The sequence below is a fragment of the Engraulis encrasicolus genome, chromosome 22 (assembly GCF_034702125.1).
Source record: "Engraulis encrasicolus isolate BLACKSEA-1 chromosome 22, IST_EnEncr_1.0, whole genome shotgun sequence".
Taxonomy (NCBI): Eukaryota; Metazoa; Chordata; class Actinopteri; order Clupeiformes; family Engraulidae; genus Engraulis; species Engraulis encrasicolus.
In genome coordinates this window covers 15,984,058-16,004,874 of record NC_085878.1, presented here as the reverse complement: position 1 = coordinate 16,004,874, position 20,817 = coordinate 15,984,058, and the positions used below count along the sequence as shown (strand labels likewise).

The 20,817-nt window shown below is 42.1% G+C and overlaps 1 protein-coding gene and 1 long non-coding RNA gene across 8 annotated transcripts in view; one reads left to right on the top strand and one right to left on the bottom strand.

Annotated features, from left to right (window-relative positions):
- Positions 1–4,705: 4,705 nt before the first annotated feature.
- Positions 4,706–20,817, bottom strand: part of myo9aa (myosin IXAa) — a 139,923-nt gene continuing 123,811 nt past the window's right edge. For all 7 annotated transcript variants that reach the window (XM_063188871.1, XM_063188874.1, XM_063188873.1 and 4 more), the window contains 7 exons: positions 20,025–20,153; positions 19,615–19,720; positions 13,178–13,309; positions 12,762–12,885; positions 10,269–10,477; positions 9,328–9,470; positions 4,706–8,529 (listed from right to left, as the gene is read on the bottom strand). In XM_063188871.1, coding sequence (XP_063044941.1) covers positions 8,000–8,529; positions 9,328–9,470; positions 10,269–10,477; positions 12,762–12,885; positions 13,178–13,309; positions 19,615–19,720; positions 20,025–20,153 — 1,373 coding nt within the window. In that variant the 3' untranslated portion in view covers positions 4,706–7,999. The remainder of the gene's footprint in view (positions 8,530–9,327; positions 9,471–10,268; positions 10,478–12,761; positions 12,886–13,177; positions 13,310–19,614; positions 19,721–20,024; positions 20,154–20,817) is intronic.
- On the top strand, positions 14,479–15,524 carry LOC134439057 (uncharacterized). Its single transcript, XR_010032701.1, has 2 exons — positions 14,479–14,620; positions 15,161–15,524. It is a non-coding gene; the product is annotated as an uncharacterized LOC134439057 (long non-coding RNA).

Below are 20,817 nucleotides of genomic sequence, written 5' to 3'. Positions count from 1 at the left end.
CTCCATTTCTGAAGACCTAAACTTCTATATTTTTAAAGAACCCTGTTGCTGGTTTGGTTTACAATCATGTACTTGATAATACATATAAATAGTTATTTTACATAAATAAAATAAAAAATATGCAATTTTGATAGCTTTGTATTAAATAAAAATGAATTAAGATTATTTTCTGAAAAGGCACTTAGGGGGTTTTGCATCTGAACTCTTCATATATACATATATATATTTAAATAGAACTTAAGTGACAGCTTTTTGTGTTCACATGATGCGTTGGAACATCTAAAAGCCTACAATGTGATCCCTTTCTATGGACCTCTTTCTACAACCAATTCTCATACGTATAGTACATACAGTCCCAGGAAAAAGTTTGTACACCCTTTGAAATTTCTTACATTTCTGTCAAAATTGGTCATAAAACATGGTCTGATCTTTCCGGAAATCACAAGAAGGAACAACCAGAGTCTGCTTTAACTAATTCAACCCAAACATTTACAAGTTTTCATATTTTCATTGGCCATAAGATGTAAACATTCACAGGACAGCAAGGCATAAGTAAGTACACCCTTGCATTCAATAGGTTTTAACCCTAAGTTAGTCGCAATAACCTCAGCCAGATGTTTCCTGTAGTTGCAGATCAGATTAACAAAACAATCTGGATGTATCTTGTCTCCCTCTTCTTTAGAAAACTGCCCTTCTTCAGCAAGGTTTCTGGGATATCTGGAGTGAATAGCTTTCTTGACTTCATGCCATATCATCTCAAATGTTTTTTGTCAGAGCTTTGACTGGGCTATTCCAGAATGTGTATTTCATTCTTATGAAGCAATTCAAAAGTCAATTGCCTCTAAAATATGGGTTGTTGTCCCATTTCAGCACCCATCCTCTTGTGTGCCTCAACTGTGTGACAGACTACCTCACATTTTTTCTGTAAAATATCTCAATAAACTTCTGAGTTCATTGTTCCACTGATAATAGCTAACTGACAAGGGCCTGAGGCACCAAGGTAGCCGCATATAATGATGCTCCCGCCACCATACTCAAAAGTGGAGATGATGTTTTGGTGAAGGTGTGGTTCTCCAGTTCTCCTCCAAACATGATACTATGTGTTCCCCTGAAAAATTCAACTTTGGTTTCAACGTTGGTCTACAGAATATTTAGCAGTAATTTTATGAAGCATATAAATGCTTTTTCGCAAACTTCAAAGGTGCAGCGATATTTTTTTGGACAGAAACCCCATTCATTTTAGATTGGCAGAATGAACCCCATTTTTAGCTATTCTTTGTTACATCTCCACTTCTGAGTATGGTGGCAGGAGCATCATAATATGTGGCTACATTGCTGCCTCAGGCCCTTGAAAGTTTGCTATTATCAGTGGAGCAATGAACTCAAGTTTATTGTGATATTTTACAGAAAAAAACATAAGGAAGTCCGTCACATAGTTGAAGCACACAAGAGGATGGGTGCTGAAATGTGACAACAACCCATACTTAAGAAGCAAATCGACATTAGAATGGCTTCATAACAATGTAGTGCACATTCTGGAATAGCCCTGTCAAAGCCCTGACTAAAACAATTGAGATTATATGGCATGAAGTCAATAAAGCTATGCACTCCAGACATCCCAGAAACCTTGCTGACGAGAGGCAGTTCTCTAAAGAAGAGGGAGACAAGATACATCCCGATTGTTTTGTTAATCTGATATGCAACTACAGGACAAGTCTGGTTGAGGATATTGCAACTAACTGAGGGTTAAAACCTATTGATTGCAAGGGTGTACTTACTTATGCCTTGCTCTCCTGTGAATGTTATAGCCTTATGGCCAATAAAAATATGAAAACATGTAAATGTTTGTGTGGAATTAGTTAAAGCAGACTCTGATTGTTCCTTCTTGAGATTTCCGGGAAGATCAGACCATGTTTTATGATCTATTTTGACTGAAATGTAAGAAATTTCAAAGGGTGTACAAACTTTTTCCTGGGACTGTACAGTAGCCTATACCCTTTCTCAAATTCTGGCTTTCTCAATGGGAACCTCATCTGGAATTTCCATACCTTTGCACAAGATATTCCTAGTCGAGACTGTGTAGTGTTTAGCTCCTCAGACACCGGTGGCTAACTGAGTGTATGGCAGACTATATCATTTTAAAGCAGCTGTTATGGTATTAAGATGTAATTCCCTCTTTACATGCATTCCCTCTTTACTTGGAGTGCACAAGTTACAGGAAGATTAGCTGTCAGTTCTGTGTCAGCATATAGGCTCAGCTTGCCACCAAGGTTGCCCTATGTAATTATCATTGGCCACTTCTCATGGATCTGTTTATTAATTTTCTATCAAAACAGTACATTATGTTAACCTTTTTTTTACGTCATAGACAATGTGAAAACGGCAGGAACTGTTTAATCAAGATACAAGATGAGACTGTATTGACGTCAATTAAAGACGTACAAGGGTGATCCAAATGTCTCAAAATGCTCATGGATTGCTCAAGTTATTGATCGTTACCCTTTATTGGTAGGCAGGAAAACCCATCATTTCAGAAAATATTTCCATTGTAGGATTGCAAACAAGATAGCAAACACATTCACTTTGGTCAGTGTATTTTTGTCTAATTTTTAACCTTAGTTTAACCTCAGCCTACACACTTACATAGATAAGGCCCATACAGGTTAGTTTCATGAAACATCATAAGGCACTCTTGAACTTTTGACAGTGAAAAGTGAGGAGTGAGGAGTGAGTTGCACCATAGAGTGTTGCAGATTGTGATCTGATAGAAGTGACTGACGCTTATCCGCTGTTAGTGCTCCTGGACACGTAAGACTATGTGCCGCACAGCAGGGTGATAGAACAAAGGGTGGAGTGTTAACTGAGAAGAAATTAGTAGCCTATTAGTCATGCCATCAGTTACTCAGGACATTTTACAGCTGGGCGTACGTACGCCACACAGAGCATGGGCATCTACATGTACTACCTGGTCCTTCTCTGCTGCCTGCTTACAGGCCTGTCATTTGGGGAGTCTGGGAAAGAGATGCTGTCTGCAGCTGGATATGCAGGTGGATCTGCAGTGATCACATGTCCCTATGACGAGGGATATGAGAAGAACGTCAAGTACCTCTGCAGAGGAGCTTGTCTTCATAACAACAAAGACATTCCAGTTGAAACAGCAAAGGGACAGACTCAGGGAACCAGTGGAAGATTCTCTCTGCATGACAACACCACTTGCAAGGTTTTCATTGTTACCATCACTGGTTTGACTGCAAATGATTCTGGACAATTCTGGTGTGGCATTAAAACTGGACGTTTTAAATCTGATGTATACACTGAAGTGGACTTAAAGGTCTTACTAGCCTTAGTGGTCACTGCTCCTCCACAAGGAGCCATCCACAAGGAGCCATGGGCCATCCTTATTGGGCTTGGGCTTGGGTGCTTCTTGTTGTTGGTGGTGCTGCTGCTGGGACTAGGTTGGTGGTTCACAAAATGCCAACGGATGGCTGTCAACCCATTGTACGCAAATGTAGGATCAACTGAACTGATGAACCACAACACAGGTACAACAGTAGCAGCATATTCCCGTGTGTCACCTGGACAGACAGACGGGTGTCGGTGTGCCAGTGAGGTTGGAAGCTGCACTGTACCACCCAGCAATGTGTATACCAATGAAGGATCACTCCAACACCAAGAAGTGTACAGTATGATAATGTTGCCCATGTCTCAGTATGGTTAGTTTCCATCTGTGGATTTTGTGATGGATTGATAATGGGCTTGTGGAAATAATGTCATGTAAATAATGTTTCTATTCTGGTCTATTCTAGAAATTTATTTTGTGAAAAGACTACAAGTTGACAGGATATTGATTTTGTCTTGTAGATTCCCATACAGCCAGATATATCAATAATTGAAAGCTATACACATATGAATAAGTCCATTATGTGTACAGTACATTATTTGTTTGGATTACTGTATGTAATGATAGAGTTCAGGACATACTTTCAGTCACCTTGGTTTGTCAGTAGATCTATCAAGTATCAAATCGATCAAATTATGGTTCAGCAATGAACGATAAGCAGTCACAGAACATAGTAAGTAATTTAATGTTTTTATAAGTAACTTGGCCTTTGTGAACACATCATGCTTGGCACACATGATGTCTGCTGGGGAGGGACTTGACTTTTGTAGCCTACTGTAAATAGCATACAAACCCAGAAGAATGTAATTTCCTGTTATTCTATTTCTTTTATGTATATGTACGGTATAACATGGCGTGTAGCTATTTGTACCGGATGAAATGTGAATGGTTTTTTTGGAAGAAATTATAATTGATTAAAAAACATGTTAAAGAGGCAACATTCATCCCTTCTAACTCCCTACAGATAATCAAGGAGTGAGACTGACAATAAAGAGCAGAGTGCAGATGAAATGATCAGTTCCTCATGTGAGACTGTAGTATAATGTTCTCCTTTCAACAATTGTTCTCAAAGAATTATTGTCAGCACTGAATTAATTCATAGTTAAAATGGCAGAAGCCTTAATCACCTCGCACCCGTAGTTTAGTGGCAAACGTTTGGGCTTGAAATAACTGGACCGGACACTATGAAACCACAACCAGCTTGAGGAAAACCCCCAAGAAAGACACCCATTCAAAATATGGTTCCAGCCTTGTCTTTAATAAGCTGAATATGATTTGCTCAAATTATTTTGTACAACCTTGACATCACTGTTTTAATTTTTTTATTTTATTTTTCGTCATTCTGTCTGTATAAGAAATACCTCACAAAATGCACAAACAACTCCGTGGGACAGAATACAAAGAATGAAGACTGATTGTGCACTTTGTTTAAAGTTGCAGGCAAAGTGGCCGGTTCCAACACTGAACATGATTACTTCACATTTATTATGGTACATGGCATAATATATCCTTTAGCAACAGGTACATTTGACATAGCTATACTGCAGAAGAAGAATACAGGAGGGTGGTGTCTGAGTGATCAGTGGCATCACATCAGCAGGGTACCAAAGATCTCACTGCTAACCCTTATGGGCCAAAGCTGAGTACTAGGAGATGTAGTTGAAATGTTTGAGCTTGAGAGAGACGTTTATTCAGCAATCGTTTGAGCTAAGTGCATAGCGATAGAAAAAAAGAATAGAAAGGTTACCAGGACAGACGCCTGTACAGGACAAGAAGTAGATACACTTTTAGCCCATGGCTTGGATTACACTGACCAGTCAACCACGGATAACAACCGACCACCCACTGACCACCATTTTCCCATTTTGCATTCAGCTGTTTGAATAAAGCCCAAACTCTTGTGTGATACTGCAATTTTGAAATGATTTTAGACTGTTGGGATAATGATGACACTTTTTAATATTTGGAGGAAAAAAAGCATGATTGAAACAGTCATGAGAGGTCAATTGTAACATCATTGACTGACATTACTGCCACTGACCTCCACATTATATTCTTTCACTCCCAGTCCTTGTGTCCTCCTCAAGCAGATACTGGTGGTACCAAGAGTTTCTTTTTTTTTAATGGCCTCGCCATGCTCCTAACAAGTATAGTTTATGAGGGGGGGAAAGCACTGCTACAGGACAGTCCAATGTATTCATCCTAACCAGGCCAGGATGGACGCCCTCCTTCGTGTGAAGAGATGCAGGCCCAGCCTGTGGGCCTCACAACAGAACACAGGAGAAATAAGACCACCTGGCAAAATGGCGGCGGTCCACTCCATCAGTTCCTGTGTGGGGATTTTCTTTTTATTGTCATATTTAGGGCCCGAGCACCAAAGATGCGTAGGACCATACTGTAATTGTTTTTTTTCCTTCTTTTCAAGGGGGTTTCAAGCAGTTACAGTGAAGATCCCGGCCTCTTCTCCCACCAGAATCTGGTAAAGAGTCTGATCTTGCACAGTCACAAGTGTGTGCGTGTGTGTATTTGTCTGACGAAGGCAGGGTCCAACTCCACTTTTTGTCTACAACACTACCTCACGCACGCACACACGCACACGCACACGCACACACACACACACACACACACACATACAAACACACTGTCCGTGTAAACGCAAAGAAATATGTCCAAGCATTAGGTGGACAGAGAGAGGAAGTAAGAGAGCGAGAGAAAGAGAAAAACAGAGAAAGGGTGCAAGTGCACACAAGTGCCTGCACACAAACACACACTCACACACACACAACCACACACACGCGCACACACTCACAGGCAACTCCGTACACAGCCCCATAGGCTACACGATTGCTTACGATGCAATTTTGGCATTGTATATTAACAGTTCTGTGGGTGATCTGATGCCTTTCTCAACCAGATGGGTTTGAATGTTTCCGTGACAAAGGGATGTCCTTGTAGAATACCTCTTCAATGAGGAAGCACAAGTCTTCATTGAAGTCAATCATAGTTTTTCATGCATGAATACTCACAAAATAATAATAATAATAATAATAACAATAATAATAATGTGTTTAGTTTTTTTTTTCAGATCTGGCATTGCCAACAACTTTCATAAAAAATGTTACTAAAAGTAAACTGAAAATGGCATTTTGTCAACTTCATACATACCAGGTATTGAAACGCTGTTACAAAGAGGTGATTTTTTTTTTGGTACAGTATTACGTGTTCTATGTATGTACATGACAGTCTTCACATAGCTGGGATCATCTAGCCTCTGTACACCAGCTAGCTTGGTCCCTTTGAGTCCTCGCTGGAGGAAGATGAAGCAGCACACACTTCAAACACATCAAGTGATTTTCGCAAACACCCACCTGCAATCTCTCTCACACACGCACACACACACACACACACGCACATAACCACTCACTCACATTGACGTGTGCACACTTATCTTGTTCAAATGAGTCTGCTATTTCGAAAAAAAGAAAAGAAAATCTCTCTTTGACCATATCCAGGACAAGCAATGATAAATACTTAAAGTCAACAAGCCCAGCAACGCTGGCGTTTTTAACTTTATACATGGTTTATATATATAACATATACATAAACCAATATAACACAATATATTTATATAGATTTATATATAGATCTATTCAACATTATTAAAATGCATTAAATAGGCATGTCTGGAGGGAGGGGGAGGTGGAACTGATTGTTTTTTTCTGTTATGTCAGAGCACGGCGCTTATTCTGGTGGTGTCCGTACAAACTGTAAACGCAAAAAGCAGCCAAGCTGGGGTTGGGGGGAGGGGGTGTGTAGTTTAAGTGAGAAGTCGTGGAGTCCTGCACAGTTGCATGGCTTTGTCTCCATGGTCCATCGTCGTAGTGTTTGTTTTTTCCGGTCCAGTCCAGTCCTTCTGTGGCCCGCTTCTGGTCCAGTCCCTCCTGGAGAGTGCAATGGACCCAGACCTTGACTGGACCCAGACCCTTGACTGAGTCATGCTGCAGTAGTAGCCGTTCCCTTTGCTCTTGTTGGTTACTCACACCTCTCTACCTGTGTCCCCCCACAAACTGCTCCACCACACCCGACTCCCTCACCCCCATCTCCCACGACTCCACAGCATCTCCGCTCCACTCTCCTCCGCTCTGAAGGCAAGTCAGACCGGCCAAGGCATCAGGCCCAAAAACACATCCATCCATCCATCCATCCAACAGCTGACCCAGCTTCCACCATCATCACCTTCCTCTCGTTCCTCTCTCTTCTTTTCTTTCCTCCTCTCGCATGTCCGCCTCCACCTCTCCACATATCTCTCTCTCTCTCTCTACCTGCTAGTATTGGCACTTGGAAAGGCAGAGGGGAGGCCATGTGCTGTCCTGCCGGTTTGGCGGGTTGGCTGGCTGAGTGCAAGTGACATGGGGAGGAAGGGGGCCGTGCGCGAGCGAGTGTGTAAGCATGTGTGGAGAAGGGGGGGCTTTAGACGTATGATCCAGAGCCGGGTGGAGGCAGGCAGGCAGCTGCATGTGTCCTTCTCCCCATGTCTTTTTTCTTTTCTCTCAAGCGGCTATGAGGAAGAAAATGACTGGCCCCTTTGCGATGGACTCTTCACACCATGAACTCATTGCTGCCATACAACACTAGGTGCTGCTGTTGCTGCTGCTGCTGCTGTTGTTGTGATGTGGGAGGCAGGTCTGGCTCCCTCTGGTGGCGAGCGCCACCCTCTGCAGCTGCAGCTGCTGCGGCTCTGGCCCCGTGCAGCTTCTGCCGTCCCTTCTCCGGGTTGAAGGTGCCGCGGCTGGTGAACTGAGCGCGCTCCTCGAAGGGCTCGTTCTCGGTGGCCACGTCCATGCTGCCGCCGCTGTCGTTGCCGTTGCCGGAGCGCCGCAGCGTGGCCGGCGAGGGCGACTTGGAGCGGAAGCGGAAGCGGGCGCGCGTGCGGGAGGCGGAGGAGGAGGCGGCCGAGGAGGAGGAGGGCGGGTGCAGGTAGGAGGAGGAGATGGAGGAGGAGGCCGTGGAGGTGGAGTCCACTGAGTCCAAGGAGTCGGGTTGCCTGCGCAGCATGCGGCGCGTCTTGCCCTCCGCCTTGCGGGGACGGGCACAGGCGGCGGCCATGGCAGCCATAGCTGGGCCTCGCTCTGTGAGGGAGACACAGGGGGCAAAAGCAAGCACATGTTGAATGCAACTAAAAAAAAAACATGATAAAACGTGCAACGCATAATATACACTTAAAAATAGTCTGGGTTGCTGGGACTTTATTCCTTTGCGCAGAGCCTCTGTTATAACATAACTGTCACTAAAAGGTTCTCTATTGTCATGACAATGTTGCTATGATTTAGCTGAGTCTTTTTGTAGCACAGAGTGATCAGGCAAGCTGGCCGGCCAATCTGTACCAAGAGGGTAGGTGTTTTTTTTACCCATGTGGATATTATTTGATACCTATTAAGATTGCTGTCTATATGCTTGATATATACAGTGTGTTCCATTTCTCAACAGCTGTGTACCATCATATTGTAATTTTACTTAAAAAAGCAGCTTAAACTAGAAATGTAAATTTGTTTTCTAATTAAAAAATGTATGTGACGCACGTGTGTGTGCATTTGTGACGCACGTGTGTGTGTCCTTATATACATGTGTGTGTTTATGTCATGTCAAGTCAAGTCAAGTCAAGTTATGTTATTCACAAGTTATGTGAATGCGTGACAAAAGTTCTGAAAGAAAAAATCAGATAGGCATTGAGCAACTTCCGAGTTCACATTTGACTCTGATGTCAGATGTTGTGAAAGAATCAGATCGGCAATTTCCTTGTTCACTGTCCAAGCTGACTCTGATTTCATGAGTTAGTTGAGGCTTTTACTTTACTTTTTTTCCATTTCATTTTCATTCTAAATACACGGTGAGGAGGAAACTATTCTTCACCCAAAGAAGAGACTCACCAGAGAAGTCGGAGGTGGCTCCTTCTGAGTCCACGTTGAGGTTCTCAGAGCTGTCTGCGGTGCCGATGGAGGCCTCGGACTCCAGCGTCTCATCGTCCGACGCCCTCGGCTCCAGGGCCAGCATCTCAAACGTCAACTCCTCCCTGTGACACACGGGCAAGGAAAAGAAGTCAGAGACAGTGCAAAGTATATTCATTTAACACATCGATCACTACCACAAGGCTATATTAAAACTTTCAAGCATTTCATTTTGTTCAAAGCAAACAAAAAAGATTAGATAGCCCACCCATCTGTCTAAATGCCTTCTCTGTGATTCTGATGCCTAATGCACACATATTTCAATTACATGGCATTTGCTGACGTAGATTTTGGAATACTACCATAATCTCACTGTTGTGTTAATCTTCAGATTAAGCCTTTGACAAACAAAAAACCATATGACGTAGTCAAAGATTATGGGATCCCAGAAGATGAGGGAAAAAAAATCTATGTAAAAGATACTAATCTTTTTCAGATTTGAAATGTTTACTGATGGTGATTATCTTATAGCGACACACAACTTTTTTGTAGGATAATTTCATTATGTCACTGGTCCAAAAAATTGTGAGTTAAATAATGTATCCTAAGTGGTCTTGGAAGATCCAACAGAGAATATGAAGCGCAAAAAAATGGTAAAACCCAACCGTCTAACACTAAGGGGATGGAGAAAATGAACCTACAGTGCAAAGTCTGATGTTTCCCTAAAAAGAGGTAGGATAGATGATGTGACACCCATCCAGAGCGTAGCTGAAAGCAACTGGAATTCTTCCTGAAGCTGAAAGAAGTCCAGCATCTTACATCTTAACTCTTCAGATAACATCAAATATTGTTAATATGGTAACCTCCTCAACTATCAACCATCTCTGATCACACGCCCTGTATGAATGGGAGTCTTGACTCACTTCTCCTTTTGCAGGTTCTCTATCTGCTCAGTGAGGACTCTCTCCTCCTGCTGCATGGCAACCTGCTGCTGCTCCGATATCTCCGGCTCCCGTGGTGGCGTCGGCTCCTCTGGCCAGCTCTCCTCCATGGGCTCCGAGCTGGGCGCCAACCTCGGGCTGACCGGCGGAGACGGCGTGTGGTAGCTGATCCGCCGCACACGACCCTTGCCCTGTAAACACACCCAACACAGTCAGCAATGCAGAATAACGGTCGTACACTATAACACAACATACTGATTTTTCCGTTCATTTTAAGAGACTTGCTGTAAACTCAAAATATCTTTCACTGTACATATCTGTACTTATCTGGCAAGTCCTCATATACGGCAAGAGCTAACTAGTGGACAAACATGCTTCCTGACACCCAGACAGAGATACTCGGGGAACATGGCAGGTCCCTGTGTGAACTGTGCAAGGCGCAGGGCGCAAATACAGCTCTAGGGGCTTCAACGCAAAGGCAGCAGACAGAATCAATATCTTTTGGTCTTCAAACAGAGACAGAGTAGCTGAGATATGCAAGGCATAGCGCAGGTGCATGTTCTAAAGCACAATGAGGACATGAAGCGTTTTGGAAAAAGAGTAGCGATTTAAAGCTTCATATAAGCAATTATTACCATGTTTATTAAACATCTGTAAAACAGATATATGCCTGCACAAATTATTTCTCTGGAATCTAGAAGGACTTTCTACCAAAAAGTGGTCCAAGACTGTGAACAGGCAGCATCAAAATGAAAAAGAAAAAAAATCCTGACAACTGGTCATAAACGATTCACTTTACATCAACTGAGATTTACGGAACACGTTTAAACAGTGAAGCGATTTAATACCCACACATAAAATTGAAAAATCATTTTTCCTCACTGATAGTAATGCTGAAGTGTAAAGTGAATGGTTACAATTGAGTAGCCAATTAACAATGATCACATAGACTACTGTCCACCCATTTTATGTGCATACAATAGATAAGAAAATGTTTATTCTTGAATGTATTTTTTATGGAATTCCTAAACCTTTTTCAGGCCCAGCAAATTTGGATTGATTTAGCTACTTAAACTGGAAGCGTGTTGGCCTCTCCCTCTGGTTTTAGAGCAGACCTATGCGCCTTGCGCCAGTCTTTGCACACCTATATGAATAGGGCACAAGGACTACCCGACTGACTACTCAGGAGAGTACAGTCGTACCAGTGGGATGAACCTGTATGTGATTACAGTATGGATTATGGGTTATACCATTTCGTTAGCACATTATCTCATTTTAAGTCTTCATTTAACCTAAACTAGCACAGACTAACATTGTCATTTAAGTCTGTTCAGCAACAATCAACATGACAAACCAGACTGGTCGTGACAGGCAGACAGAACACATATATGACACAGAAACACACAGACACACACATATAGTTTTCAATGGTGTGCTGAGATGGTAAGAGAGACAACAGCGCTACACTGAACAGGGGCTGGTCTTCACTTCACAGGGATTAGCTGATAGTCCTGGACTAATGACGCTAATGGCAGGTGTGCATATGCTCTCCAAATTAGCCCAGGACTAGGATTAATTCCCGTATCGTGGTGGAGGTGGGGGTAGAGGGGGAAGAGAAGGAGGGAGAGAGAGAGAGAGAGTTGCGTGAGCAGGTGCTGCTTTAGCAGAATGGGGTGACAGAAGAGGAAGAGTGGCTGGCGACTACAAGACCACATTCAGGAGTAACATACATACCGGGGTGGCATTGCGGGTTATGGTGATAAATCTAACAGCGATTACTACGGGTTTCTGGATTAGAGAGGAAAAGGATTGGAGTCAGGTGGGGGTTTAAGGAAGGGGAAAAAGAGAATCGGTTAGTTTTTCTTTTTTCTTTTTTTTAATAAAGGGTGTTTCCAGCTCTTGGTAGGAGGAGGATCAGTGGGTTACAAAAGGGGTGGGGAGTTACAGAGCAGGAGCTAGAGAGGCTGGTGTAGGGGGATGTTAAGTTGAAGGGTTAATAAATATCGTCCACCACAGTCTCACAAATTACCAGACTACAAATGACCAACAATGGTCCTCCACAAATGTAAGGAACTCCATTAATCAAATACTTCATTAGAGCTTAAGGCGGCTTACGTAAAAAAACAGAGTTGAGTTGAGAACAGAGTTGAGAACATTACTGTTGGTGCATACAGTACATCAATGCAACATGAACATAGCCATGGTGTTTAACGCCATGGTAACGAATCTTGAACACATTTAGTAAACACAAAAGCCAGTTGATACCGCACTGTGTGTGCTGTGCTCCACATCTTGTTTGTTTCCTGATGCTTTTAATCAGTCAAAACAAGTGTCTTGTGTCTGTGGCCAGCTAATGGATTCACTGTGTGAGTGCATGTGCAAGTGTTTAAGGCACTGAGAGTGGGGGAATGGGGGCACGAGACAGCTCATGCACTGTATAATGTTCATTGATTGGCCTACGGTAGGATTTCTCACCAGTGATCTCCTTATGAGCGTCAGCCTGTTCTTGGCTTTGTTCTCCGCAAACTCCAGGCTGTTGATGTCCTTTAGCCGGGCTCTGTACTTGTTCATCTGCTCACCAATGATCAGCTCCACACATCTAGAAAACAACAGAGAGAAAGACTCCTTCAGAACATCAAGATACAGATACACGTTCAACAGAGAAGACGAAGTTAAGACATCTTTATCATTAAATTAATCATTTATGTACTTAAAAGGCAACATGTTTCCTCCACTGACAACCATTTGACCCAGAGCCAAACCTGAAACATTCATTCATTTATTAAAAAAGAGGAATACAAGGAATACAAATGCACAAATAGTAATAATAATGGTATTAGGGGAACAGGAAGCATGATGGTGGATGTCCACGGTTAAGTGGTAAAACTTACGCTGTGGTTTTGCTGATGTCTTGGACACTCTGCAGTGGGTCGATGGTGTCTGGGCAGCGCAGGATGCAGGGGGCGAAGACGATGGCCAGCGCATTGGCAGACATGCGGTTGGTATCCTCCTGCAGCGAGATCCTAGACACACAGATCGATAACATTAAAGGAATAGGTCGGTATTTTGCATTTGGGACCTTAATTATGGTGTATCATACACTGAGCTACCCACCTGTGTCACTTTTGTTTGATTTGAAGCCTTCCGTGAGATTTTGGGTTTGGGCGATATCCACAAACCACCATACAACGGGAGTCAGCGGGGCACAGACTTTAAATCCGTCGTACACGCATAAACAGTATTTTCTTATTTTGTTTAGGGTCATACAATTACGTTTCCGCCTCATTTCAATATTTAAATCTCCCGGGTTCAGTGAACGAATTAAAAATCTGTATTGACTGAGGTGTGCCACGTCATCTTTCTGCGACGCTCATTCTGACAGCCAGCCAGCTCTGCTCCGGCAGTCGGCAACATGATAAAGTAACAAGAAGCAAACGTTGAAGCTCTCGGTTTTTAACAGTTCTTCGGCTAGAACTTTGCTATGGGTTGAATGTGCGCATATACTGGATGCTGAAACTAAACGACAAGCTTTATGAAACCGTGGCATTTTGCGTTGAGATGGAAAAGGAACGCGCCACACTCTCCTGGATACGAGGCTACGTGTGTGCGGCTTTTGCGCCAAATGTCTTTCTACCAGCAACACAAAATAGCAGGACAGAAGTGACAGCGTCAGAAACAAAACATTGCTGTTCCGATTGCTGATGGAGACAACAGAGGTAAGGACATATTATGTATCTTGAGTTTTTGAATGGCTAATCTTGGTGTCGCCTCAAACTAGCTCTCTTCTCGGTGCCTTCATATGGCTGTTCATGCTACCAGCTACAGATAGTCAAATGAATCAAAGCTACGTTTGGTCTCAAACAAAATTGTACACGGAAAATAGTAGTCCTTCAGTAGGCAAGACAATCACAACATATGATAAGCCTGTCAAAGCCCTGCACCAAATCATGTAGTAGGTCGACTGTGGTTTTCACTTTTACTGCTAGTAAAACTGACGGCACGTAATTCGACTGTCTAGCCAATAACTGGCAGGCCTACATTGCTTGATCTTCAGGTCATACTAGTTGTAGGTTTTACAGTGATACTGGTGTATTGACACACTTCTTTATTTATTATTTAGAAAGACAGGAGAGGGTCAAGACTCAAGACCTGGACTTTCCATGACGTCCTCACTCGACCCCTGTGAATAGCAGCCCACCGTTGACCAGCCATCAGTACAGTGCAGTCATTTCCTGGCCCGGTTTCTCACTAGCCCTTCTCAGACGAACACTACCACCTGAAGACGGTCGTCTGGATAATACTTCGGTTTGGCACCGGCATGGTCTACCACAAAGGTAAACACATCAGGCCTACCACTCCACTGCATTTGTTTTAGAAGTCTAAACAACACACCAGGGTGTATTCCATAGGCGAGTTATCACGAACACATTTTATGTGTAAAAACTGAAATGTTGTTGCAACACATGGGATATGTGTGGCTCAGGGGGAAAAAAAGGGTTATGAGCCACGTTTGTAGTATTTCCCATACAGTACACCATTCATACTAATTATAATATTAGTTACTAATACTAATATAATATTAATTATAATTACTTTCGTGTCTATTTTTCAAAGGGTTTTTCCATCCAGTATTACTCTGGCAAAATGCCCATTGCTTTCCTGTCTAATATTATAAAAAAAAAAAAGTCCAGTGGCCTTCAACTAACACCTTTTGACTTATCACGGTGTATCTGGAGAGCAGACAATCTTCTTTATGAGTTTCACATTCTGTTACATTACTGCCATCACCTACTGTGCACTCATGTGATTGGCCTTTACCATTCCTGTTCAATGGCCATACATAATACATTACAATTGTCATTTCTATTTTCCAGATAGACGCCAGACCTTCTGAAAGGACCTAATGGACTGAGTGCTGGAAAGGAGACAACCCCTCTATAGAATAAACTGAGTGTAACAAACACTCCACCACGAAAACTCTCCACTCCAGTCCCAAGAACAGACATGTGTGTTTTAGTGTCATGACGGAGCAATCATTTCGGAAGGTCCTAAACCCTATTTATCTAAAATACTTTCTGATGTTTGATAGTGACATCTTGGTTACCCAATAAGACATTTCTTACATTATTACAAGATTCTTCACTTCTTCCTACATTGTTAATGACTGAATGATTACAATTATGATGTACACATTGTTATTGGTCACACCTGCTGACATTAAAGTCCCAGTAAAATCTTCTCTCTTTTCCTTTATGTAAAGAAGGTAAAGTAATGACACTTGAGGCAGTAATGACATGGATAAATGTGTAAAATTTATTTTCAATGGCCATCAAATTATATTGATGACCTAAGTTCAAGAGAGTCCTTGTGCACAAGCCCTCAGCAATGCAGGTGCTGATGTGAGGCAGGAGAAGGTGAACAATGAACAAAATTCAAAAGACATTTCACACTGCTTATTGTTCTTTTTCTTCCTTCATTTTTCTGAGCTAACAACGTGCCCTGTGTGTCAAAATAAAGTAAGAAAAAGAATGGTAAGCAGTGTGCGGTGTCTTTTGAATTATGTAGATAATCTCTTCCTGTGAGTCCAAGATATTGTGCAGGTGGAAGTTGAGAAAGTGTCCCTATGATTGTTACAATGGAATGATGCATGAAATTAATTTACAAATGTTATCAAAAGACATGGAATATTACATTTTCATTTCATTGCATTTTTTTTAAAAATGCATTGCACTTAGCTGACGCTTTCATTTACCAAAAGTGGTATTGGTTACAGTCCCTGGAGCAATGTGGGGTTAGGTGCCTTGCTCAAGGGCACTTCAGCCATGGATGGAGATGTAGGGAGAGGTCAGGAGGGATTCGAACCAGCTACATTTGGTCCAATAAGGGGTCCCCACAATGCACCTAAGATGTGTAATGTCAAATTATGTGTAGTATTACCAACTAGATGTATAACTTCATTGTAATTACTCAATATAACACAAGATGATAAGTCAATGTAGAGACTCAGACTCCATCCAGCATATGGTATGGTGGGAGATGGATGAGGGTCCTGATGCACCTTGGATGACCCTTCTGTACTGTAACCTGGCCGCAGACGTTCAGCTCCCAGGGCGCTGGGCGCTGTGTACAGCATTTCCTACAAGACAGATGATCACAATACAGCAAGTAAGAGGTAGGGACACTTCAGTCAATGACGGGTTTTGTTTTTTTTTTTTTTTTTTGGGGGGGGGCGGGGGGCTTATGTTCATAAATAATTGATTAGTATCGCAATGAAAATGCTTCTTGGATAATCCACTGACATGAAACACAACAGAACAAATAATAATCTATACAATCGTGGCACTAGCTGTGAAGTTACTACTAACGTCACTGACTGACCCCAATATCGACAAAGCTGTCTGGGCATAGTAAATCAAACAGAATTTACAAATTCCTCGGCGACTTACTCAATTGAAAGCTGTGTGTTCCTGTGAGTTTTGGCTATAATCTCCGATTCAACTTCGAAGAATGTTGATACCAGCTCGATTCGTCATGGCGAGAATATCCTCCAGAGTTACTTGGCACCTTCCTAAATAAATAAAGAAGTGTGTCACTACATCAGATCAGTATCACACTGTAAAACCTCCAAGTGATATGACATGAGAATCAATGTAGCCTACCATTTCTCAGTAGGCTAGACAGCTGAATGTTTTTACTAGTAGTAAAAGTAAAAGTCAACTGTACTTATAAGTATACCCCATGATTTGGTGCAGGGCTTATCATATGATTGTGATTGTCTTGCCTACTGAAGGAATACTATTCGTATTTTCCGTGTACAATTTTGTTTGAGACCAAACGTAGCTTTGATTCATTTGACTATCTGTAGCTGGTAGCATGAACAGCCATATGAAGGCACCGAGAAGAGAGCTAGTTTGAGGCGACACCAAGATTAGCCATTCAAAAACTCAAGATACATAATATGTCCTTACCTCTGTTGTCTCCATCAGCAATCGGAACAGCAATGTTTTGTTTCTGACGCTGTCACTTCTGTCCTGCTATTTTGTTTTGCTGGTAGAAAGACCTTAGGCGCAAAAGCCGCACACACGTAGCCTCGTATCCAGGAGAGTGTGGCGCGTTCCTTTTTCCATCTCAACGCAAAATGCCACGGTTTCATAAAGCTTGTCGTTTAGTTTCAGCATCCAGTATATGCGCACATTCAACCCATAGCAAAGTTCTAGCCGAAGAACTGTTAAAAACCGAGAGCTTCAACGTTTGCTTCTTGTTACTTTATCATGTTGCCGACTGCCGGAGCAGAGCTGGCTGGCTGTCAGAATGAGCGTCGCAGAAAGATGACGTGGCACACCTCAGTCAATACAGATTTTTAATTCGTTCACTGAACCCGGGAGATTTAAATATTGAAATGAGGCGGAAACGTAATTGTATGACCCTAAACAAAATAAGAAAATACTGTTTATGCGTGTACGACGGATTTAAAGTCTGTGCCCCGCTGACTCCCGTTGTATGGTGGTTTGTGGATATCGCCCAAACCCAAAATCTCACGGAAGGCTTCAAATCAAACAAAAGTGACACAGGTGGGTAGCTCAGTGTATGATACACCATAATTAAGGTCCCAAATGCAAAATACCGACCTATTCCTTTAACCATCAGCTAATTAAATAAAAGCCAGGGTGAGTTGTTCATGGCTACACACAGCGAGACGAAGAGGGTATTTTGACATCAATAGGGCCCTTAGCTCTTAAATTAAGCTTTGCGATTGTGGTCAAGAGAGAGGAGACTACCCTCTTCATCTTCTACAATCTACATCATGGAAACCACTGAAGGAAAAATAGTAAAATAATGTATTGTCAAGTGTGTACAGCGATATGCTCTTATAAACAGTACTGGACCTTGGTAAAAGGAATGTGCCGATCATATGTAAAATCGTGCTTAGTATTGAATGGCGTGATTCTCTGCAGGGCTTAAGAGCGTAACAAAGCCCTCCTTACATTCTCGAGATCTGGGACACAGGGCAATACAGAGTGCAACTCTAGAAATAGACCAGATTTATTGAGGCTTTTGATAGAGTTTCATTTGGTGCATGTTTGGTTTTGTATCTGAGGCAGAGGGCTCCACAGACCAGTAAATATTGTGCTCCACCATGGAACTGTAGAGCACATGTGAGAGTTTAACTCAAGTATGAGAACTTGTGCATACAGGTATAATCCTTTAGTCCGTCCAGGCAATGCCAAAACAACCAATAACTCAATTGATTTATGTGTATGTGACACAAGTGTGCAAGTCTGCAAGGTGGTGTGCAGGGCAGGGTATGCAGGTTGACATGAAATAATCTATCACTTAAAATGTATTGGTAATGTATTAGTCTATTAATTGACTAAAGTGGTCTAACTGTGTTGATGAAAGGACTATTGTCAAATGCTCCTAACATCACATCATTTAGAGTCATCGCCTTTTTAGTGTTATAGCAGGTCAACTAAGGGTAGCTACACTAAAACGGCGATGGCTCTAAATGATGATCACTTTAAATGCGGTTTAAAAAACGTCACTACCATAGTATTAAGGTACATTACTATGGTAGAGCACAGATTCATTAGTAACAGACTCCAGTACAAACTTAGTCCTTGCCATTCTGGTAAAAAAAATCAAACACATTAATGTGGGAGACGTGTGACTAGAGGTGACCCCACTCCCCTTTTTAATGGCAATCATGGCAGCCATTATTTGTAGGTAGTTTTCAGCAATGTAAATGAATGGAGGAGGCTAATCTCTGTCAGAAAATGCCTTACTAACGTGAACATTTTCATTGACACACTAATACAAGGACAATAGCTGAAATGTGCTGCTAAATATCTACCTAACTAATATGAACTGATTCTAAAAATGCATGTTATCGACTCATATGATTTAAAGGTGCACTGTAGGATGGTGGCCAGAGTAGGTATTGCAACTATGCTGCTCATTAAAACTGGGCTGCCTAATGCCAAATTTGATGTTTGCATGAATATTTTAAAAACAATAAACTAATATTATATCATACTATACGAGTACAACCAAAGTACAATACGTTTTGCAGCTAAAAATGTCTGGAAATTCAAAATGGCAGACAATGCACAGTTCTACCTACAAAAGATGGAGGCTTCACTTGCCATTTTCCAGTGCTGTCCCGAATTGTTGTGTCACCTCTTGTCTACTGTTCTAACTCTCTATGTGTGCTCTTAAGATAGCCACCTTCATGAGAGCACTGGATTAGAAACAGAGTCATACTGTTGGCCATCAGATGACGCTCTCGCATGCATCATGTCTGGTGCGATGTTCAGATGACTGTTCTCACCTGACCAGGTGGAAGATGAGGCGCTCCAGTGTGTTGAGGTGAGTCCTGCTCAGCTGATCGATCACACCGTACACCGCCCTGATCGTCTCCTTCTTGTCCTGTAAACCTACACACCAAACATCCAAAAATAAACGCTTAGACTTTTATATCATTAAAAAAATGAATAAAAGAAAAAAAACTTAACTTGAAACATGCACTTGAAGCATTACCAAGTGCAAGCAATAAACGTTTCCAGGTTGATTATAGGAGGTTAAATTCGATGTACTATGTGTTCCTATTCTGAATTTAGATAATGTACTATTTAGTTCAAAAAAGAGAAAAGAAAGACAAATGCAGTCAAAGTGCTTTACCATTAATGCTTCTTTGAAAAACAGTAGTTGTGGTGTTTCTCAGCCAGTGTCCTGACTTACCCATGGCACGGAGGAACTCCTCGTAGAGCTCAAAGGTCATTAGGGGGTTGGGCAGGTCCCGCAGCCACTGCTTAAACACGCTGGCAATGACGTGGATGTTGTAGTCATCCAGGTTTGTGCTGCTCACATCTGAGGATGACAGCAGGGAGAAAAAACATCAGACCACATCAAACATCGCAACTTTTTTAAAAAGGGGTGGGGAACTTTTTTCATTTGAGGGGCCACTTCAAATTTTATAACGTTCTCCAAGGGCCGTAATATGAACACAAACCAGGATTTCCCCCTGCACCTTTAGGCCTATATTGCAGGTGCCCACCTTTACCCCACCTTCACTAGGTCCCCTGAAAATATAACTTAATTGTGTTGCACATGTTATTTCTAACACTGCTTTACAAACATGTCATATTTCATGTGATACTGCAAACATTAACATTATATTGGGGGTGAGGATAAGTCGGCCTCACGGGCCGTGGGCCATCAGTTCTCCATGCTTTAAAAATTGCTCTTAGTTCAGGAAGGGTTATGTACCCTAGTATCTACCCTATCAATCACATGCAAGGCTCCCAGATGTAAAGGTTCCTTGCCTTTTCCTGGACAGTCCCTGACCAAAAATCTGAAATTCCATTCCTTTGTAAGGTAATGTCTAATATGATGATTGAGCACATCTAAACCAGTCAAATCAATCCCAACATATTTCCTTGATTTTAAGTCCTTGCACTTGGCTAGCATGAATAAGACAGTCAAGAGTCAGCCAATCAGACAAAAGTAAATTCATTACAATGAACGTTTAGGA